This window comes from Schistocerca serialis, chromosome 1 (assembly GCF_023864345.2).
Source record: "Schistocerca serialis cubense isolate TAMUIC-IGC-003099 chromosome 1, iqSchSeri2.2, whole genome shotgun sequence".
Classification (NCBI taxonomy): domain Eukaryota; kingdom Metazoa; phylum Arthropoda; class Insecta; order Orthoptera; family Acrididae; genus Schistocerca; species Schistocerca serialis.
Genome location: NC_064638.1, coordinates 851025192 through 851049541, shown reverse-complemented (window position 1 = coordinate 851049541; position 24350 = coordinate 851025192). Strand labels below are relative to the sequence as shown.

At 40.7% G+C, this 24350-nt stretch overlaps 1 protein-coding gene across 1 annotated transcript in view; it reads left to right on the top strand.

Annotated features, from left to right (window-relative positions):
- Positions 1–24350, top strand: part of LOC126485241 (glycolipid transfer protein) — a 77013-nt gene that overhangs the window by 9012 nt on the left and 43651 nt on the right. The window contains exon 3 of the mRNA XM_050108861.1: positions 17850–17968. Coding sequence (XP_049964818.1) covers positions 17850–17968 — 119 coding nt within the window. The remainder of the gene's footprint in view (positions 1–17849; positions 17969–24350) is intronic.

Below are 24350 nucleotides of genomic sequence, written 5' to 3'. Positions count from 1 at the left end.
ATAAATTAATAAGTGATGGTATTGATCCCCCATGGTACACAAAGTGGGTCAGATCGCTGTTGCAGAAGCAGCGAGAAAAGCATGTCAAATTTAAAAGAACAAAAAATCCCCATTTTTGGCAAAGTTTTACATAAGTTCAAAATATGGCGCGTACTTCAATGTGAGATGCTTTTAATAATGTCCACAACGAAATTCTGTCTCTAAATCTGGCAGAAAACCCAAAGAGATTATGGTCATACATAAAACACACCAGTCACAAGACGCCATCAATATCTTCACTGTGCGATAACAATGGTGAAGTCACTGATGACAGTGCCACTAAAGCAGCGTTATTAAACATGGTTTTCCGAAACTCATTCACCAAAGAAGACGAAGTAAATATTCCTGAATTCCAATCAAGAACAACTGCCAAGATGATAAAGAAAAGGCCTCCGGTACAGATTGTATACCAGTCAGGTTTCTCCCACAGTATGCTGATAAAATAGCTCCATATTTAGCAATTATATACAACCACTCGCTCACAGAAAGATCTGTACCTAAAGACTGGAAAATTGTTCAAGTCACACCAATACCCAAAAAGGGAAGTAGGAGTAATCCGCTGAATTACAGACCTGTATCACTAACATCGATTTGCAGTAGGGTTTTGGAACATATACTGTATTCAAACATTATGAAGTACCTCGAAGAAAAAGATTTATTAACACATAGTCAGCACGGATTCAGAAAATATCGTTCTTGTGAAACACAACTAGCTCTTTGTACTCACGAAGTAATAAGTGCTATCGACAGGGGATGTCAAATTGAGTCCATATTTTTAGATTTCCAGAAAGCTTTCGAAACCACTCCTCACAAGTGTCTTCTATCGAAACTGTGTGCCTACGGAGTATCGCCTCAGTTGTGCGACTGAATTCGTGATTTCCTGTCAGAAAGATCACAGTTCATAAATGGAAAGTCATTGAGTAAAACAGAAGTCATATCCGGCATCCCCAAGGAGGTGTTAAAGGCCCTCTATTGTTCCTGATCTATATTAATGACATAGGGGACAATCTGAGTAACCGTCTTAGATTGTTTGCAGATGATGCTGTCATTTACCATCTTGTAAAGTCGTCAGATGATCAAAACTACTTGCAAAATGATTTAGATAAGATATCTGTATGGTGCGAAAAGTGGCAATTGACCCTGAATAAGGAAAAGTGTGAAGTTATTTGCATGAGTACTAAAAGAAATTGGCTAAATTTCGATTACACGATAAGTCACACAAATCTGAAGGCTGTAAATTCAAATAAATACTTAGGGATTACAATTACAAATAACCTAAATTGGAACGATCACATGAATAATATTGTGGGTAGAGAAAACCAAAGACTGTGATTCATTGGCAGAACACTTAGAAGGTGCAACTGGTCTACTAAAGAGACTGCTTACACCATGCTTATCTGCCCTATTCTGGAGTATTGTTGTGCGGTGTGGGATCCGCATCAGGTGGGACTGACAGATGACATCAAAAAAGTACAAAGAAAGGCAGCTCGTTTTGTATTATCGCGAAATAGGGGAGATAGTGTCACAGACATGATACATGAATTGGAGTGGCATTTTTCGTTGTGACGGGACCTTCTCATGAAATTTCAATTACCAGTTTTCTCCTCCGATTGCGAAAACATTCTGTTGGCACCCACCTACATAGGGAGAAATGATCACAATAAAATAAGAGAAATCAGGGCTCGCACAGAAAAATCTTAGTGTTTGTTTTTCCCGGTGTACCATTCGAGAGTGGAACGGTAGAGAGACAGCTTGAAGGTGGTTCATTGAACCCTCTGCCAGGCACTTTATTGTGAATAGTAGAGTAATTGTGTAGATGTAGATGAAGAAGCAAAGATAAATCTGAAAGCATCATATCCAACTGCTAAATTTATAACAAACTCAGAAGTAGTCAAAGTTTTGCAAAGGCCTCCATATGTAGACCTTTCTGTGGAATCCCTGCATTTATCAGCAGCAGCTTCTGTGAAATGTTTGATAAGTGGTGTACAGTTATTCCAGACAGATTTCACAGTTCTAGCACTTGAGGTAACCAATCTGATGGTAAATATTTTCCCAACTTTATTTAGTTGTTTGCCAAGATCTTCTGCACATTCTCCAAGCTGAGCTTCATTTTTAGGCGACATGCTACAGACAGAATACATTTTACCAAAGAAAAAAATGGAAATGAGTAACATCTTCAACCTCATCTCTTGTGTCTTGTATTGCTAGTTCAAGTCTGTGGTTAGCACAGTGCCAAACAGTCAAGTGAGGAAACATGTTCTGTAATGCCCCAGCAACTCCATTTCTCTCTCCTAACATTGCTAAAGCTCCATCACTTGCAAATCCAACAAAGTTCTCTTTGAGGTAAGAATGAGGAAAATCATAAAAACTCAGGTTCTGCAAAATAGCATCCTCGATTGAACTGGTTTTCGTGTCTGGCAGAGTCCATACCAATTCAAGTTGACTAGGAAAAAATCTTACCTTCATATTCTCGGATGTTATTGAATTTAGCAGACATTAAAATGAAAGGCTAAGATGACATTGCACATACCATTTTGAAGATGCGAATTTTGGAAAAAAATTTAAAACGCTGTACTCTGGAACGGTTCTAGAATTTTTTTTTTAAGATAATTGCTTTATGATTACAAAGAAATCCCCCATTTGGACGTATCTGTCAAAGTTTTTTACTATAGTGTTCTCGACTTTTTTATGATTTATGGAAAAAATTTTTTTTTTCATAAATAGCAATCCATAAAATTTTGATTTTTTTCCTTCTGTTGATTAGTACCATACAGTTCTACATTCCTTGAAAAGGAGAGCTTGCAGTTTTACGTTGAAAGGTTTTATAAACAACTGAAATTTTTCCATACATAAAACCTGTTTTGTTACCACATTATCTCATAACAGGCTCATAAAAATCAAAACCTGACCTTATTTAACATAATTTTAGTTTTGAAAGATGAGTAAGAGACGCATTTTTCAAGCATTTTAAGTGGTTCTAAAATGTATGTGAAAAGTCCAAAGACTTAAAGGTTTCAATTTATACAACTTACATGCATTCTGTTTTGTACTGAAATTAGCCAGTCAATGAACTAAAAATGTGTTCCACTGCTTCAGCATCTTCCTTTGATATAGAGTGATGCCCTCCTGTTGAACCAATAGGAACTGGAGCACTTATAATCTTCAAAACATTGTGAACAGGAAGTGAGCACTGATGGCATTGTTGCTGTCCTTCAGCTGGAAACCTATATCCAGCAGCTGGTCCATGTGGTAGCATAAGGCTCACTACAATTTGATTTAACTCATAACTGGTGTCTGTAATCTCTACAATCCACCAGACGCAGTCATACACACATGCCACAAACATCCCCCTTCTCAGGTTGTGAATCTGAACATTATCCTGCGGTTTCTGAGGTGTTGGCCGAACAAACGAAATTTCTCCTTTCTTGCTCTTTAAAGTGTGTGCAATATGAGTTCGCCCACTTCAAGTCCAAAAATGTGTCTTCTGAATTCCTTTCACAGTAGTAGTTTGTTTGGACCATTCTTCTTTTTTCTGCTCATATAATTCTCCAATTTCCTCCATGTGTAAGATTTCACGACTCTCGTAAAATCCTCAGCATTCTGAATTGCAGCTGTATTGGGTCTGGAAAGATTATGTGTTGTAGCATGGTGCTTCAGCATGCTACACCATCAAAAGGCCCCTTCTTGTGACCAGTATACTCAGTCAGTTGGCACAAGCGACTTACTCAATTCAAACAGTTGCTAACAGTTTTTAAAATGACTTGTAGCACCATCAGAAATAATTATGATCTTCTCTGCCCCTGTTTGCAGTCGAAGAATTTTGCGCATTGCTAGCAAAGCATGTGCCGAGTCATGTCCTGTGTCATCACCTACAACTGCAACACTTGTGGTCTTGTTTTGAAAATATGTCACTCCTGTAAAAACTGAAACCTGGTCATTACTCCAGTGATACCCTTGTACTTCTTGTGGGAGAATTACAGACCAATTCTCAGCAAAATCATAGTGGAACACTAAAATAGTTCTTGAGCCTGTACACACCCTTTCACTTCTGCAATGTGGTGGTGCTGCAATTTCTTCAGATGCTGGCGTGTTAACTGCTTTCACTGACCATTTACCAAGTTCATCAATGAAACTGTCAAAGGCAACAGTTTTCTTAATTAGTATATTTTCCTCCCATGTCGGATATGTAATTTCTGCAGAGTTATCTGCTTCTCTTCCAGGCTGAGTGTCTGTAAAGACGGTCCTCCCTTTCCAGGACAGTCACCAAATTCTTGAAACAAACAAGTTTCTTGTTTTACGTCACAGGCTACTAATGACTTTACACACCCAACCAACGTGTCATATGTCAAGTGCTCTAGTAAGTTCTTCAAAGTTACCACACAAAGTTCAAAATTCACGCAGTACACACGTAAACAGACATCTCTACGTGGGTGTGGAACTACCCACTTAGGTCATAGTGCATAAAATTTTGATTTTCTAATATGTGAGGTTGTATAGTTGCCCTTATAAATTGCAGAAGTTTCTGTAATACTGTGAGTTATGTACCTCTTCACTTTCACAACTTTTTGGCCTTCAACTGTTACAGTTATAGCATCTTTTATGTTGGCGCTCTGGCAAGAACAGTCCCATTTATCTTCCATATAAAATAACTTCACTATTTGAACTTGATCTGCTTTTACAGGATGACAATAATAGGGATCTGATCTTCCAAAGACTCCTTTTACAGACCTCAGATTTCTTGATTTGTCTATCATGTACTTTGATACTGATGAACATGGTTCAAAATTGTTTTCTTTGAAAATGTCTCTGGAATAATAGTTAAAACTTGCACCTTTTTCACTGTAGGGTGCACAGTATTCAACAGCTGAACTGATAATTGTGAAAAATTCCTGGCAAGAGTGCTTTGGTTCATTTTCTTATGAAGATGGAATTTCTACATTGAAGAGTGTGGGGTTAATTTTGCTATAGTGTATTCATTCATAGCTTTAGTAATTTCTCTGCATTTTCTTGATGCATAGAGCTTATGATTCTACTTCACTGACCACTGTTTAACAGGATTAACACCTACCTCTGTAGTTGACTGATTCAGGGTATTTAATATTTTCTCTGTTGATGCAAAATCTGCATCCTCTGCACCATGGGGACCTTCACCTTGTTCAGGTACTATCATTGTTGTTATTCTCTCAAAACATTTAGAACACACAAAGTCCTCACTGAAAACATCTTCACTTTGAAACAGAGTCTTCAAATGAGAAAAAAAAACACTTATTCCCAACCTGAACAAAGTCTGTTTTTTTTTGTCTTGTATATCACTCTTTTATGGATATGCAAATAGTCGCACACTTCACTCTCCTGTGGCCCCTGTCAGAAGACATTTCAAACAGTCCTTTTCACAAAACACTGCAACTGCATCAACTGGCAAATTCCTCACGAAAACACAGAACCCACTGGATGGTCTCAGATTTCTTAGAAGCCTCTTCAGTAAACAAATTAGCACTGAGTAACTACAATATAGAAACTTGCAATGAACAACCACGACAAAGAAACTGACAAGAAACTACAGCAAAGTGGAAGAAGTATCTGCAACAATGGAAGCGAAAAGAAATAACTGCAACAAAGACAATAGAAGTAAACATTGTAACAAAGAAATTAATAAGAACCAGCTACCCTCGAAAAAAAAAAAAGATTTTTTAAAAATGGAACTTGCCGAACTTAAAAGTGAAAGCTCTCCTTTACAGAGAATATAGTGCTACATGGTACTAATCAACAGAAAAAATCTAACTTTTCTGGATTGGCTTTTTTGAAGAAAAACACTTCTGTAAATTATAAGAAAAATCCAAAAGGCAACAGTAAAACAACTTTGACAGATATGTCCAAATGGAGGATACCATTGTAATCATAAAGCAATTATCTTTCAAGTACAAAAAAACTCTAACAAAATATCTAGGACTATTACAGACATAAAGCATTTTAAAAAAATTTCCGAAATTCACATCTTCAAAATAGTGTTCAGTGTCATCTTTGGAGGCCCTTATCTTGGGGCAGGAATTATTTTGGAGAAAACAAAAAAAAAAAAAAAAAAACAAATAAATGTTTCTTGTGTACTGAATTTTAACATATTCTAAATTCAATAACATCTGAGACTATGAAGGTAACCCCCCCTGCTTGAAGTGATACATATCATGCTGCCTTTAAGTTCAATGAGATCCCAAAAAATGAATGAATTACAGTGTTTTCTGACATGGCACATCACAAACACAACACAAGTACTGATAAATTACTGCAAGTAGTGGCTTGTCTACGATAACACATATTCTAATATTATTCTGTATAAGGCTATTATTATCTTTCTCATTTCTGTAGTGATATGATCAGTAATCTTGTACAACTGAACTTGGAATGTAAGACTTTTCCCATATTCAAACCATTAAGTTCCTGGACATGAATATCTATTGGAAAATCAGTTAATGGTCTTCCTAGCTTTGCCTCCTTATACACTCCTGGAAATGGAAAACAGAACACTTTGACACCGGTGTGTCAGACCGACCATACTTGCTCCGGACACTGTGAGAGGGCTGTACAAGCAATGATCACACGCACGGCACAGCGGACACACCAGGAACCGCGGTGTTGGCCGTCGAATGGCGCTAGCTGCGCAGCATTTGTGCATCGCCGCCGTCAGTGTCAGCCAGTTTGCCGTGGCATACGGAGCTCCATCGCAGTCTTTAACACTGGTAGCATGCCGCGACAGCGTGGACGTGAACCGTATGTGCAGTTGACGGACTTTGAGCGAGGGCGTATAGTGGGCATGCGGGAGGCCGGGTGGACGTACCGCCGAATTGCTCAACACGTGGGGCGTGAGGTCTCCACAGTACATCGATGTTGTCGCCAGTGGTCGGCGGAAGGTGCACGTGCCCGTCGACCTGGGACCGGACCGCACGGATGCACGCCAAGACCGTAGGATCCTACGCAGTGCCGTAGGGGACCGCACCGCCACTTCCCAGCAAATTAGGGACACTGTTGCTCCTGGGGTATCGGCGAGGACCATTCGCAACCGTCTCCATGAAGCTGGGCTACGGTCCCGCACACTGTTAGGCCGTCTTCCGCTCACGCCCCAACATTTTTTTCAAAAAAATACTTTTTCTACTTTTCAGCATAATCCCCATGAACATTTATGCACTTGTTCCAACGGGCTACAAGCTTTTTTATTCCGCCTGCAAAGAACTCTTTATCTTGATGTTTGAACCAATTTCCCACAAACTTTTTCACATCCTCGTCCTGGAACCTCTTCCCACGTAATGCCTCCTTCAGTGCACTAAACAAACGGAAATCATTAGGTGCTAAATCAGGACTGTAAGGGGGATGAGGCAGTACTTCCCAGCCCATTTTGTCAATGGTTTCACGGGTTGTTGAGCAACATGAGGATGTGCATTGTCTTGCTGGAGAATCACATCTCTTCTCTGAGATCCATGACGTCTCCCTCTCACAGCTGACTTCACCTTGTTTAAAAGCAAATCCGAGTAGTATTGGCTGTTCATTGTACCCTGTTGTTCGAGATAATCACAAAAAACTGGACCTTCAGCATCACAAAACACTGTCAACATGAATTCCTGCTGATGCTTTGAATTTTTTCTTGACAGGTTTGGTATATTTCCACTCCATGCTTTGTCTTTTTGATTCTGGCTCATAATAGAGAACCTAAGTTTCATCACAAGTTAAAATTTTGTTCTCTTGCATAACATTCCTTTAGCTCTGTGCACATTCTCAACCTTGTTACCTTGTGTAGCTGCATCAACTCCTTTGGGGCCCATCTTGCATATGTTTTGCAGTACTTCAGCTTGTTACAGACAATGTTATAAACTGTACCAGTACTAACTTGAACCTTATCAACTATCATTTCCCACAGTCACATGGCGGTTGGCACAAGTGATGTCATCAGTTCGTCTTTCAAGTGAGGGAGTTGAAACTGCAACTAGTCGGCCAGAACGCTGTTAGTCAGTCACTGAGTCACAACCATTTTTGAACTGCTCTACCCACTTGTAAAAATTTGCACGATTCATACAACCTTAACCACAAACTTTTGACATTCTGCAGTATATATTCACTGGTTTCTTGCCTTCAACAAGTAAAAAACGAATAACAGAACGTTGTTCAAATAATGTGGACGTTTCAAGCGGACTCACCATCTTTAAATGTATTTTTGAGGTTATAAACAAAATGATATTGATACATTAACTGACCAGGGCTCATCTTAGTGATGCCAACTCAAAACTACAAAAGTACCAAATTTGCCCTACTAACAGTTTTTTCCTCAGACCAATTTATCTCTCTAATTACTGAATGACTCATGTAGCTGGCTTTAATCCTGAATCTCGCTTTCATCCCAAACCATGCCTACTAGCCTCAGCACAATACCAACACCACAGCTTTTTGTTTTTTATTACTTGCCAGCTGTTTTCAGTCTTAAAGTAATTGTACTGAGATTCCGACCTGCTTTCTGGGCCCCCCTGTGGGTCCGGAGATTAGACTAGGCACGAGGTATTCCTGCCTGTTGTAAGAGGCGACTAAAAGGAGTCTCACATGTTTTGGCCTTTATGTGATGGTCCCCTGTAGGGTTTGACCTCCATTCTTCCAAATATTTCCAAAGAGAGAGACAATTGGGAAAAGGCACCTTACGTGGGGCATCGTGTCTATTATGCGCTGAGACCTTTCGCATCCTTCGTCAACATGGATCTGTACTTCCGCCTGTTCTCCAGCCGTTGGGTGGGGTCACCCTCCTGGGTGCATTTTCCTCCCCCCATTGTGCAGTATCACTTTCTGCGCTGGTGTTGCTAACAGACTTCTTTGCACCTGATATCCAGCAGGGTAGCCAGTCCGTTGTGGTGGGGCCGCCATGTACCCTGCTGGTTGTAGTCCCCAGACCACACAGGGATCGTTGTAGTCCCCTGACCACACAGGGATCGCTGTGCTGATGCCTGCACCGTTAACTCCCCATGTATGCCAAGGAGTAGATGCCCATCACCCTGGGACATCAGGACTCCCGGCAATGGCCATCCTGCCAGGTGGCCTTTGCTGTGGCGGGGTGGCACCTGTGGGGTGCCCCTGGGAGTGGGTGGCATCAGGGTGGATGACGCCATGAAGCGTAGTACGTCATCTCTTGCTGGTGGTCAAACACCAGCAGTCTCTAAGTGGTCAAGGTCTAACTTAAGTGCTAAGAAATACCCCAAATCGTTCCTCCCTCTGGCCACACCATGGGAGGAATGCCAGGCTAAGGATGGCAGCAAAGCTTATTCATCCCAGTACCTCGTACGTACGAGAGTTGATGGTGAATCTTTCTTGTCAATGAAACCTCAGTTTTTTGTGGAGAATTTAGAGGACAAGTTTGGGAAGTTGGAGGGCTTGTCCAAAATGTGGTCAAGGTTGGTCTTGATCAAAATAGCATCCTCTGCCCAATCACAGGCAGTGCTCGCCTGTGACAAGCTGGGGGATGTTTCTGTTTCCATCACGCCCCATAAGAGCTTAAATATGGTCCAGGATCCTTCTTTTGCAGCCTGACAATGAGCTGCATGCCAATTTAGAGTGGCGAGGTGTCCATTTCATTCGGCGCATCCACCAGGGTCCAAGGGCTAATCGGGTTGACACCAGTGCCTTCACTTTGGTCTTCGAGGGTGACACATTACCCTAGAAGGTCAGGGTGATGGTCTACCGCTGTGACATAAAGCCATATATCCCTCCCCTGATGCAGTGCTTTAAATGCTGGAAGTTCAGACATATGTCTTCCCACTGTACTTCCAGCATCACCCGTCAGGATTGTGGATGTCCTTCACATCCCAATACTCCCTGTGCTCTGCCTCCCATTCGCCTTGCTTGCCAGACAGTAGGATTCTCCAGAAAGAAAGAAAAAAATAATGGAATACAAGACCCTGGACTGACTGACCTACACTGAGGCCAAGAGAACATATGAGAGGCTACATACTGTGCATATTGCCTAAACCTATGCTGCCACTACGACACCTGTTCTACCATCTTCCGTTTCGGCACATACAGTTGGCTCTCAGTGCTGTCAGACTCCACCTCCCCCAACCATCAATGACATCAGTCCCCACTTCTCAGCCGGAGAAGCGAAAGTCTTCTTCGGCTTCTCTTGCCAGGAACGGATCCCTCGAGTCACTCCCTTCCCAGGTTCCTACCAGTGGCAAAGCTGACACCCACCAGTGGCTGAAGCAACCACAAATAGCTGGTCATAGGGCTCCACGGTCCTCCTCAGTCCCTGAGACTGAAGAAGTGAAGCCCTCCCAGCCTGACAAACCTAAGGAGCAGCGAGAGAAACCTAAAAAGAAAAAGACCCCCAAGAACCAAGGCACTGCGCTGGCACCCACACCATCACTACCTACAAGCTTTGTGTCTGAGGATGAGGTGGAGATTCTGGCGTCCGCTGAGGACCTAGAGCTTGCTGGGCCCTCAGACACAACGGATGTCGATAACACAGGTACTCATCTGGTGGCAGCAGGTGAACCTGAGGCATAGACGGCCTCATTGAGTGTTTCGTGCCTTCCCAGTCTCACAATCACGTAATCCTCAAGTGGAATTGTAGCAGTTCTTTCCACCACCTGGCTGAGCTATGGCAACTGTTAAGCTTTACACCTGCTTTCTGCACTGCCCTCCAGGAAACCTGGTTCCTGCTTTCTGCATTGCCCTCCAGGAAACCTGGTTCCTGGCAATGTGGACCCCTGCACTCCGCAGCTATAAGGAATATTACAGGAACCATAGCGACTATAATAAGAGTGTCAGGTGGAGTTTACACCTATGTCCTGAACTCAGTATGTAGTGAACCTGCGCCCCCTTCAAACCCCTCTTGAAGCTGTGGCTGTCAGTATAAAGACGACACAGGAAATAACTGTCTACAATGTATATCTTCCTGCAGATGGCACAGTACCCCTGAATGTGTTGGCTGCACTGATTGATCAACTCCCTAAACCTTTCCTACTTTTGGGAGATTTTAACGCGCATAACCCCTTGTGGGGTGGTGCGATGCTTACTAGCCAAGGTATGGAGGTCGAAAATTTACTGTCACAACTCAGCCTCTGCCTCTTAAATACAGGTGCCCCCCCCCTCCCCCCCCCCCCCCCCCCCCCCACTTCTCATTGTGGCACATGGCACATATTTGGCCATTGATCTCTCGGTTTGCAGTCCTGGCCTTCTCCCATCTATCCACTGGAGAGCACATGATGACCTGTGTGATAGTGACCACTTCCCCATCTTCCTGTCACTCCCCCGGTGTCATGCCGATGGATGCCTACCCAAATGGGCTTTAAACAAGGCAGTCTGGGAAGCCTTCACCTTTGCTGTCACTGTTGAATCTCCCCCACACGGTGCCATCGATGTTGTCATTGAGCAGGTCACTACAACGATCGTTTCTGCGGCGGAAAATGCAATTCCTCGTTTTTTGGGTGCCCCCGGGAAAAGACAGACCCTTGGTGGTCACTGGAAGTCGCTGAGGCAATTAAAGAGCATTGGCGAGCTCTACAGCAACATAAGCAGCACCCTTCCCTAGAGCACCTAATAACCTTTAAGCGGCTCCGTGCCTGCATTCACCAGCTTATAAAATGAAGGAAAGAGGAGTGTTGGGAGAGGTATGTGTCGACCATTGGGTGTCATACGTCACCATCCCAAGTCTGGACAAAGATCAGACATCTATTTGGGTACCAGACCTCAATGGGTGTCCCTGGCATTAACATCAATGGCGTGTTATCTACCGATGCAAACGCGATTGCCGAGCACTTTGCTGAGCACTGTGCTCAAGCTTCTGCATTGGAGAACTAGCCCCCAGCCTTTTGCATCTCAAACTGCAGATGGAAAGGAAAGTCCTCTCGTTCACTACACGCCACAGTGAGCCCTTTAATGCCCCATTTACAGAGTGGAGCTCCTCAGTGCCCTTGCACATTTCCCCGACACAGCTCCTGTCCCAGGTCAAATCCACAGTCAGATGATTAAACATCTCTCTGACTACAAGATCATCTCCTCGTCATCTTCAACCAGATCTGGTGCAATGGTGTCTTTCCATTGCAATGGCAGGAGAACACCATCATTCTGTTGCTCAAAACTAGTCAAAACCCGCTTGATGTGGATAGTTACCAGCCCATCAGCCTCACCAACTTTCTTTGTAAGCTGCTGGAACATATGGTGTGTCAGCGGTTGGGTTGGGTCCTGGAGTCACATGGCCTACTGGCTCCATGTCAGGACAGCTTCCGCCAGGGTCACTGATAATCTTGTGTCCCTCGAGTCAGCCACCAGAACAGCCTTTTCCAGACATCAACTTCAGGTTGCCGTCTGCAGTTGTCCTATGCTGGCTCCATATTGGCCATATGTGGCTAACGCATGGTTACCTCCTCCGTAGCAAGGACCCACCTCAGTGTCGCTGTGGCTCGCAAATCACGGTCGTCCACCTCTTGCTGGGCGCCCACTTTTAGCTCCTCTGTAGCAGACACTTGATGTTCCCAGCACCCTACCTTCGGTATTGGTTGACAATGCCTTAACAGCAGCTTTAGTTTTACATTTTATTCGTTAGGGTGGGTTTTATCATTTGATATAAGTTTCAGCGCGAGTCCTTTGCCTCTGTGTCCTCCACTCTAGTGCTTTCTGGGTGGAGGTTTTAATGTGTTGTAGAGTTGCTGGCTGCTCCATTTTATTCTCATGGTCAGCCAACCATGGTAATCTGCTCTATTGTTTTGATCTCTTCTACATGTTTCTTGTCTCTCTCTGTGGTTTTCTAGTCCGATTTTGGCCATTTTAGTGTTTGTTGCCCTTCTGTCATTCTTGTGGTTTTCTCCTTTCTTCCAGCTGTGTGTTGTTTGTCTCGATTATTTTACTCCCACCCTTGTGGAATTATTTTAAGCAAGCGGAACAAGGGACTGATGACCTAACAGTGTTTGCCACCCCCCCCCCCCCCTCCCCGCTCATTTAAACCAACCAACCAGCCAGCTTTCTGGATAATCTAGAATCACTGAACTTACCTGACACCTCTCTCTCTCTCTCTCTCTCTCTCTCTCTCTCTCTCTCTCTCTCTCTCTCTCTGTCTCTGTCTCTCTGTCCCCACACACATACACAAACAGTACCTAACAAAACAGACTCAAATAAAACAATGGCACAGTATGTCTCTCAAAACGTACACCCAAGTGTTCACTGTAAAAAGAAGCAAAGCTGACAGTGTTGCCAACAACTCAGCATGTATTATATATCTGGCCAGTCGAAGAAGCATTAGTCAGAGAGAATAATATTCAATTCCATTTTTGTTTTGAGTTGTGCCACAAGATAACCCTGAACAAGTAAAAAATCAATAATCATCCGATTTTTCTTTCTGAAATCCATTTGACAATTTACAGTTGGACTATTTTTTATATTTTTAAAAAGGAAGTATAACTGCTACACTTATGACGAGTGTTGGTTTTAGGGTAGTACACCATACCGGCCCAACTAAAGCACTACTCTTTCCATTATATGTTTCAATGGTTGTATGTTGTCATTAATTAAAAATATCTGTATATTCATCATAAGTTCCTTAACTGGAAGCACAGGAGACTTTTGTTAGGGTGAGGACACAGTTCAGCTCCAAGATTAAACTGGCTTCAAACCTGTGAACAAATTTATATAGAATTCTTTTGCTCCGGTCCGTCATATCTGTGATTTTGACGCACTTGTCAATTTGCTGACATACTTTGTTCCTGTGAATACACTCGCTGAAAGATGCAATAACTCTCTAAAGAAATAGTTTTGAAAAAATTTTTAACATTTTGATGAGAGAGAGAATCAGAAACCGAACATGTGAAATTTATCTGGACTATAGATAAAGACTTCCGGGCAGATACTATATCTCACCTCCGCAATCTTATCACTGGAAAGTAAATGTTTGCAGATTATGAAAATGTGTGATAAACTGAGTTATTAGGAAACTGGTGGTGTGGGGAAGAGAATAAGGAAATGAATATGTAGCACAATTGACAGATCAAGCATCAATTTTCAGTGAGACAAAGATAAAATTTTTGTAACTATTTTTGAGTTTTGGAATAAAAGTTTCCTAAATGAATAAGAAAGTTTTGGAGATTATGTCTGATATTATCTATATCACTACCTATATGGAACACAACTACACTGATGAAAAAAATATTGCAACACCAAAGAATAATTAATTTAGAGTAATTAAATTTTGGGAATACGTTCGTCTAGGTAATATATTTAAGAGATTAACATTGCAAGACCACTGTTTAATGTAAGCACAAGGTCAGCCATTGCAAATGTGAAATGCTAGAACATTAATACCCATTGTAACCATCAGAATGTTGAATGCAAGCTTGCAGATGTGCATGGCATTGTGTTGTACAGCTGCTGGATGTTAATTTGTGGTATGGAGTACTGTGTCTGTTGCACTTGGTCGGTCAATACAGGGACTGTTAATACTGGTTATGGATGACACTGGAGTTGTCCGATGATGTCACATACGTGTTCAACTGGAGACAGATGTGGTGATCGAGCAGGCCAGGGCAACATGTTGACACTCTGTAGAGCATGGTGGGTTACAACAGTGGTATGTGGGTGGGCAATATCCTGTTGGAAAACACCACCTTGTAATGTTGTTCATGAATGGCAGCACAACAGGTTGAATCACCAGACTGACTTACAAATTTGCAATCAGGGTGCATGGGATAACCGCAAGAGTGCTCCTGGTGTCATACATAATCACACTCTAGACCATAACTCCACAGGTCCAGTGTGTCTAGCATGCAAGCACAGTTGGTTGCAGGCCCTCTGTTGGCCTCCTCCTAACCAACACATGATCATCTCTGGCTCTGAGACAGAACCAGATTTCATTAGAAAACACAACAGACCTCCACCTTGTCCTCCAATGAGCTCTTGCTTGACACCATTGAAGTTGCAAATGGTGGTGGTTTGAGGTCAATGGAATGTGCACTACAGAGAGACTGGCTCAGAGCTGTCCTTGAAGTGACCAGTTTGTAGCAGTACGTGGTGTCACTGTAGTGCCAACTGTTGTGGACTGACAAGACAGCCAGTCCACAGTGACGGGTAACCGAAAGGCACGCGCTTAAACTCACGCTGGCTGGCGTGAGGTCTGAAACAGGATACATAATGAATGCTATAAAGAAAAGTACGTAGCTGCTGGAATACTTAACTTTAATCCACAAATAAATGGCGCCTTGCTAGGTCGTAGCAATTGACTTAGCTGAAGGCTATGCTAACTATCGTCTCGGCAAATGAGAGCGTAATTCTCCGTGAACCTTTCCTAGCAAAGTCGGCTGTACAACTGGGGCGAGTGCTAGTAAGTCTCTCTAGACCTGCCGTGTGGCGGCGCTCGGTCTGCTATCACTGATAGTGGCGACATGCGGGTCTGACGTATACTAATGGACTGCGGCCGATTTAAAAGGCTACCACCTAGCAAGTGTGGTGTCTGGCGGTGACACCACACCAACTGCTGCTCAAATTGCTGCTGCAGAGTCAGTAGGATGCACCAGAGCTGTACACTGAACACAAAGATCCTCTCAGTAGTGCTAATGACAGTACATTGTCATGACCACTGCTGCCAGAAGTCACGTACAGTGGCTACATTCCTGCTACTTCTTTATTCAGTATTGGTAAAGGAACATCTGGCTTCGCGTAACCTAATCACATGACATCATTAAAACTCAGTGAGGTGTTGGTAGTGGCGTCTTTGTCACCTTACAGTCATTCTTGACTAAGATCAGTTCACCACATTCCATTTCAAATGTAACTAATGCTCAAGACTGTTACAGCGTGTATTTAAAGCAAACCTGATTTTCATCCTCATTGTGGCGTTGCTAGCCCAAGTCTTCTGTGACTGACCCGAAATTGGAATATACATCATCTTTCAGATGCAGAAACACATGTTCCAACTTTAGTTTATATAGCACAACTCCTTCTTGAGATGATTTTTTTTTCCCTCAGAATATTTACTGTAGGTTCCAGTAGCAGTAAAACAGTCTATGTACCTAGAATGAGGCACAATTTAGCTTTTTTAGAATTCAAGTCATTTCCACCCTTGACACCTGTTATCATTTATATTCCACTATTGGCAAATTTAGGCTGTTTTAGGCATTTTCAAGTGGTAGTTGACATGCATGATGACAAAATATTAACTTGTCCAGCCACCATCGTATGCTGGGCAACGTGCTGTTCCGAGTCACTCCTCATGTCAACTACAGGCTTCATATGATGAAATTCTTTAATGGATAAGGACTTTTAATTTCTTCTGTAGTTGATGTTGTGACCATGTATCGCCATACCCCAGATGCAAAATTGTAGTATGGCAAGGAACAAAATGAATCCAAATTAATCTTCATGCAGTTAATTCTCCTCCTATCCTCATAGTAGGGTAGGCAGAGCCTTTTTACCAACAGTAAGTAGAACCAGAAATATTTTGGATGTAGAATCCTGAATTCCATTTGTGGATAAAAGTTTGCAATTTTTTGAAACAAATGGTTCCAGTAAATCAATGTTCAAACAGATGGTCAATCTCTGGCTGCCTTTTCTTCTTTCAGTACATTTATAATGATAATTTCTTCTGATAAGCTTTTTCAGAATATAGAAGCATTTAAATAACTGTCTCTGTTAACTTTCATGCTACAAACTCCATTAATTAGATTAGTGTTCAAACTGAAACACAGTCAGTGGTAACATGCACACCAAGAATTGCAAGTGTACACACACAAATTTCACTTCAGTATTTGCTTTTAAGAGATTAAACTGACTGCAATAAACCTTTAGCATTCACAGTTAGGTTCTATTTGTCGAAGTTAAATGCCGTTAATAGTTCAACTTCAGATCACTTACCTCAAAATTCACACAAACTGAATTCGAAACTTTTTGTGATAATTCTTGTTGCAGCCTGTCAGGTAGAAAATGATTATTAATTGAGTTTAAGTTCCTAATATTATGCTAAAAGTCTAATATGTGAATTCAGAGATACTCTTATCACTTTAGATGTGTAAAACCTTAGTCTTTATCATTCATTTAAAGCTTTCCTAGACTTAATCTGAATTCTAAGAAACTCCATTAAAGTTAGATGATAAATCGTCCTTTGAATGTAAGTCCCAAAATGTTATAAAGATCTGTATTAAATTATCAGTTACTTTTGAGCTATCATAATATTACATATTGTTTCTTGAACATCAACAATTGACTTTACACACATACCTGGCAAATAAAAATTTTAATGTTCCCAGCCTGGTATCAGATACAACAGTGAGTCAAAATTCATCATCTCATTTTATTAACAAGAAATACAATGGGCAGCGTATAGGTCTCAACAACATCTTCAGGTCGGCTGTAGCCCTATGGTTCTTGTGTGTACTCTAAATAGTGCCCAGTACACCCACTGCCATGTCATCAGCACAGCACCAAAACACCCTGTCTGGAATTGTTTGTACAACATGAAACAAACAACAGACATAGGTTTTTCAACACCATTCATTTAAAATTTATAATACAAAATTATGACACATGTTTATACTTTCCTTGTTCTGCTCAGCAGAACACTCTAGCATTTGCCACAGTTATTTGGTATAAAACAGTTTAAAAGTGGTAGAATAAATAAGAACATTGCCTAGTGTGAGTTAACTGTAATAATGTCATAGCACTGGCAGCTGTGAAACCAGTTTGAGCCATTTTTTGTGTCAACATGAAAGTCAATGCATAAACTAGTGCTCCTAATTTTCTAGGTCTAATATTGTTCTCCTTTGCTGGTACTATGTCAATTCCATTTTTTTCTCTCTCTTTTGCAGAAACTTACAGAGAAGTATGAAAGTAACAAAGAACGGTTCATGTACCTTAATGACATGATTCTTATAGAGAAACAAGAAAATGGCAACTATGCAACAGATGCTCTGCTTTGGCTGAGAAGGTAATACCTAATGCTACCAGCAACTTGGCAAAAGTTTATATATCATATGAGAAATGACACAATAAACTATTTTCTGCTTTTTTTTTTTTAAATTATTCTGTTGTTACAATTGTGTCCACTGATTACACTATTTCAGATTACACTCACTTTTTTAGTTCAAATCGTGACACTAAGTGAGTGTGGCAACCCCGATTTAAAAAGTACGGGTCAGCAGGCACAACCATTCAAGATGCCCCTTTTGCTGCAACTACGCACACCCCCTGAAGGTCTGTAGGTTTTTAAATGTGTCACATATTGCAATAATGGATCCTCCTAAAAGTTTTAGAATCACATAGGAGAATGTGACCCTGTCAATTAGTTATTGTCACTTGAACCTTACTAACTGTACCACAGTTGCATTATACAAGTTTTAGTTTTCTGGTATACTACAAAAACAGTATCAGTGGTCTGACACAGACTTGATTTGGTATGAGGAAAAGTTAGAACGCAAAATGACAATCTTTCAAACTAAATTTAGGAGATGGGTAAGTAGTTCAGGATGACAGAACCTGTTGAAACTTTTCCAGTTAATGTATTCAGGTCAATACAAAAGAACCAAGGACCATGCCACTTGTGGGGAGGCTAGCGTGTCTCAGTGATGCAGATAACTGTACCATAGGTGCAACCACAACAGAGGGGTATCTGTTGAGAGAGACCAGACAAACGTGTCATTTCTGAAAAGGGGCAGCAGCCTTTTCAGTAGTTGCAGGGGCAACAGTCTGGATGAGTGACTGATCTGGCATGGAACATTAACCAAAACAGCCTTGCTGTGCTGGTACTATGAACGTCTGAAAGCAAGAGGAACTACAGCCACAATTCCCGAGGGCATGCGCTTTACTGTGTGGTTAAATGATGATGGTGTCCTCTTGGGTAAAATATTCTGGAGGTAAAATAGTCCCATAGTCCCTCATTTTGATTTATGGGTGGGGACTACTCAGGAGGAGATTTTTATCAGGAGAAACAAAACTGGCATTCTACGGATTGGAGTGTGGAATGTCAGATCACTTAATTGGGCAGGTAGGTTAGAATATTTAAAAAGGGAAATGGATAGGTTAAAGTTAGACATAGTGGAAATTAGTAAAGTTTGGTGGCAGGAGGAACAACGCTTCTGGTCAGATGAATACAGGGTTATAAATACAAAATCAAATAACGGTAATGCAGGATCAGGTTTAACAATGAATAAAAAGTACTAGCAAGGATAAGCTACTACGAACAGCATACTGAACACATCATTGTAGCCAAGACAGACACAAAGCTGACATCTACCACAGTAGCACAAGTTAATATGCCAACTAGCTCTGCAGATGATGAAGAGATTGAGGAAATCTATGATGCAATAAAAGAAATTATTCAGATAGTTCAGGGAGACCAAAAATTTAATAGCCATGGGGGACCGGAATTCAACTGTAGCAAAAGGAAGAGAAGGAAAAAATAGTAGGCGAATATGGACTGGGGGTAAGGAATGAAAGAGGAAACCGCCTGGTAGAATTTTGCACAGAGCATATCTTAATCACAGCTAACACTTAGTTTAGGAATCATGAAGGCTGTATACATGGAAGAGGCCTGGAGACACTGAAACGTTTCAGATAGATTATATAATGATAAGACAGAGATTTAGGAACCAGGTTTTAAATTGTAAGATATTTCCAGGGTCAGATGTGGATTCTGATGAAAAAATGTTGGTTATGAACTGTAGATTAAAACTGAAGAAACTGCAAAAATTTATGAATTTAAGGGGATAAACTGAAGGAACCAGAGGTTGTAGAGAGTTACAGAGAGAGCATTAGGGAATGGTTAACAAGAACAGGGGAAGGAAATACAGTAGAAGAAAAATGTGTAGCTTCGAGAGATGAAATAGTGAAGACAGCAGAAGATCAAGTAGGTAAAAAGACAAGGGATAGTAGAAATCCTAGGGTAACAGAAGAAATGTTGAATTTAATTGATGAAAGGAGAAAATATAAAACTGCAATAAATGAAGCAAGCAAAAAGGAATACAGACGTCTCAAAAATGAGATCAACAGGAAGTGCAAAATGGCTTAGAGGACAAATGTAAGGATGTAGAGGCATGCATCACTAAGGGTAAGATAGATACTGCCTACAGGAAAATTAGAGAGACCTTTGGAGAAAAGAGAACCACCTGTATGAATATCAAGAGCTCAGATGAAAAACAAGTCCTAAGCAAAGAAGGAAAAGCAAAAAGTTGGAAGAAACCTTTTCTAGATTGAAGTCAGCTGATATGTATTCCTGCTTAAGGGAAGTCTCTCTAACAAAGGAACCACTTTTGACAAAGCTTAGGTATCCGAGTAATGAGGGAATTAGTATATTTCATCAAAATATACAAGGTATTAGAGATAAAGTTAGTGAACTGCTTATAGATGTTGACTCTGAAATTATTGGTATATCTGAACACTTCTTAAATAAGGAGATGATTCAGAGGCTTCCTTTACCAGGATACAGGTTGGCTGGCAGCTTTTCGAGGAGCTCTTTGCGGTGTGGGGGGAGTAGCCATGTATGTGAAAAACGGCATCCCATTTGACATTTGAGTCAATTGATGTTTCAAAGAACTGCACTGAAAAGGTGTTAGAATGTTGTGCAGGTGTGGTTAAATTTAACGGAGCTAAACTTCTAACTGTTCTTATTTATAGATCCCCAGACTCCGATTCCACAACATTTTTGCTAAAGCTAGAGGAGGTTCTTGGTTCACTTTATAGGAAATACAAAAAGTTAGTTATATGTGGTGACTTCAATATTAATTGTATAAGTGATTGTGCAAGGAAGAGGATGCTGGTAGACCTCCTTAATTCATATAATCTTATGCAAATCGTATTCTTTCCAACGAGAGTGCAAAGGAACAGTAGAACAACCATAGACAACATTTTTGTTCATTCCTCATTACTAGAAGGGCATTCTGTTAGCAAAAAGGTGAATGGCCTTTCAGATCATGATGCACAAATTTTAATTCTAAAAGATCTTTGTGCTGCAACACGTGTTAAATATAGTCATCAGCTGTTTAGGAAAGCTGATCCAGTTGCTGTAGAGACCTTTGTAAACCTTATCAAGGAACAAGAGTGGCAAGATGTTTATAGCGCTGGTACAGTAGACGATAAATATAATGCTTTTCTCAAGATTTTTCTCGTGCTCTTTGAAAGTTGCCTTCCGTTAGAACATTCAAAACAGGGTACTAGCACAAACAGGCAGCCTGGGTGGCTGACTAGAGGGATAAGAATATCTTGTAGAACAAAGTGGCAATTATATCAAAACGTTAGAAACAATCAAAATCTAAATGCAGCAGCCCATTACAAACAGTATTGTAAGGTGCTTAAAAATGTTATTAGGAAGGCAAAAAGTATGTGGTATGCAGATAGAATAGCTAAGTCTCAGGATAAAATTAAAATCGTATGGTTAGTAGTAAAGGAAGTGGCTGGTCTGCAGAGACAGGTCGAGGATATAGAATCAGTGCGTAGTGGGAATGTCCGTGTTACTGATTAGTCGCATATATGTACAGTATTTAATAATCACTTTCTGAATATAGCAAGTGAACTAAATAGAAACCTAGTCCCAACAGGGAATCATATAGCGCTCTTAGAAAAAAGTGTTCCGAGACTGTTACCTGAAATGCTCCTCCATGATACTGACAAGAGGGAGATTGAGTTAATAATTAAATCACTAAAGACCAAGAACTCTCATGGATATGACGGGGTATCTAGCAGAATACTGAAGTATTGTTCTATGTATGTTAGCCCAGTACTTAGCCATATATGTAACTTTTCCTTTAGGAGTGGTCGGTTTCCTGACCGATTAGAAGTACTCGGTAGTGAAGCCACTTTATAAAAAGGGAGACAGGGATAATGTTGACAATTGTAGACCTATTTCTATGCCATCGGTGTTTGCTAAAGTTATCGAGAAGGTTGTATATACAAGGTTACTGGAGCATTTAAATTCACATAATTTGCTGTCAAATGTTCAGTTTGGTTTTAGAAATGGTTTAACAACTGAAAATGCTATATTCTCTTTTCTCTGTGAGATTTTGGACAGATTAAATAAAAGGTTGCGAACGCTAGGTGTTTTCTTTGATTTAACGAAGGCTTTTGACTGTGTTGACCACAAAATGTTACTGTAGAAGTTGGACCATTATGGAGTAAGGGGAGTAGCTTACAATTGGTTCGCCTCTTACCTTAAGAACAGAAAGCAGAAGGTAATTCTCCGCAATATTGAGAGTGGTAGTGATGTTCAGTCCCAATGGGGCACTGTTAAGTGAGGCGTTCCCCAAGGGTCGGTGCTGGGGCCACTGCTGTTTCTTATTTATATAAATGATATGCCTTCTAGTATTACAGGTGATTCAAAAATATTTCTGTTTGCTGATGACACCAGCTTGGTAGTGAAGGATCTTGTGTGTAATATTGAAACAGTATCAAATAACGTAGTTCATGAAATAAGTTCGTGGCTTGTGGAAAATAATTTGATGCTAAATCACAGCAAGACTCAGTTTTTACAGTTTCTAACACACAATTCAACAAGAACCGATATTTTGATCAGACAGAATGGGCATATTATAAGCGAGACGGAACAGTTCAAGTTCGTAGGAGTTCGGATAGATAGTAAGCTGTTGTGGAAAGCCCATGTTCAGGATCTTGTTCAGAAACTAAATGCTGCTTTATTTACCATTAGAACAGTATCTGAAATAAGTGACACTTCAACACTAAAAGTAGTCTACTTCGCATATGTCCATTCGCTTATGTCGTATGGTATTATTTTTTGGGGTAATTCTTCTGATTCAAAAAGGGTATTTTTGGCTCAAAAATGGGCTGTTCGAGTTATATGTGGGTTAAGTTCGAGAACCTCTTGTCGACCCCTATTCAATAGTCTGGGAATTCTGACATTGCCCTCACGGTATATATTTTCTTTAATGTCGTTTGTTGTTAGCAATATTAGCCTATTCCCAAGAGTTAGCAGCTTTCACTCAGTTAATACTAGGCAGAAATCAAATCTGCATGTGGAATGCACTTCCTTGACTCTTGTGCAGAAAGGAGTGCAGTATTCTGCTGCATCCATTTTCAATAAGCTACCACAAGAACTCAAAAATCTTAGCAGTACCCCAAAAACTTTTAAGTCTAAACTGAAGAGTTTCCCCATGGCTCACTCCTTCTATTCTGTCGAGGAGCTCCTGGAAGAGCTAAAAAATAAGCAAATTCCAGTGTTACATTGTTGATTTTCTTTATTTAAATTTACGACTTGTCACCTGAATATGTTTTTTTTATATTTCATTTTATCTGTTTCTAATATCGTGTTATAATTTCATGTATTGACTCGTTCCATGACCATGGAGACTTCTCCTTAATTTGGTCCCACGGATCAATAAATAAATAAATAAATATATAGAGGGTCTATACAGGGGCAATGTACTTGAGGGCAATATTATGGAAATGGAAGAGGAGGTAGATGAAGATGAAATGGGAGATATGATACTGCATCAAGAATTTGACAAAATGCTGAAAGACTGAAGTCGAAACAAGGCCCGAGGAGTAGGCAACATTCCATTAGAATTACTGATAGCCTAGAGACAGCCATGACAAGACTCTTACATCTGATGAGCAAGATGTATTAGATGAAATACCCTCAGACTTCAAGAGGAATATAATAATTCCAATTCCAAAGAAAGCAGGTGTTGACAGATGTGAAAATTACCGAACTATCAATTTAATAAGTCATGGGTGCAAAATACTAACATGAATTGTTTATGAATGACTGGAAAAATCTGGTAGAAGCCGGAGAAATGCAGGAACACGCAAGGCAATACTGAGCCTATGACTCTTCTTAGAAGATAGGTTAAGGAAAGGCAAAACTATGTTACTAGCATTTGTAAACTTAGAAAAAGTTTTCGACAATGTTGATTGGAATACTCTGTTTCAAATTCTGAAGGTGGCAAGTGTAAGACACAGGGAGTGAAAGGCTGTTTACAATTTGTGCAGAAACCAGATAGCAGTTATGAGAGTCAAGAAGCATGAAAGGAATTGAGGCTTGAGTTGTAGCCTATCCCCGATTTTATTCAATCTGTGTACTGAGCAAGTAGTAAAGGAAACAAAAGAAAAATTTGGAGTAGGAATGAAAGTGCATGGAGAAGAAATAAAAACTTTGAGGTTTGCTGATGAAATTGTAATTCCGTCAGAGACAGGAAAGGACCTGGAAGAGCAGCTGAACGGAACAGACTGTGTCTTGAAAGGAGGATTTGAGATGAAAGTTAACAAAAGCAAAATGAGGATAATGGAATGTAGTCAAATTAAATCAACTGATGCTGAGGGAATCAGATTAGGAAATGACACACATAAAGTAGTAAATGAGTTTT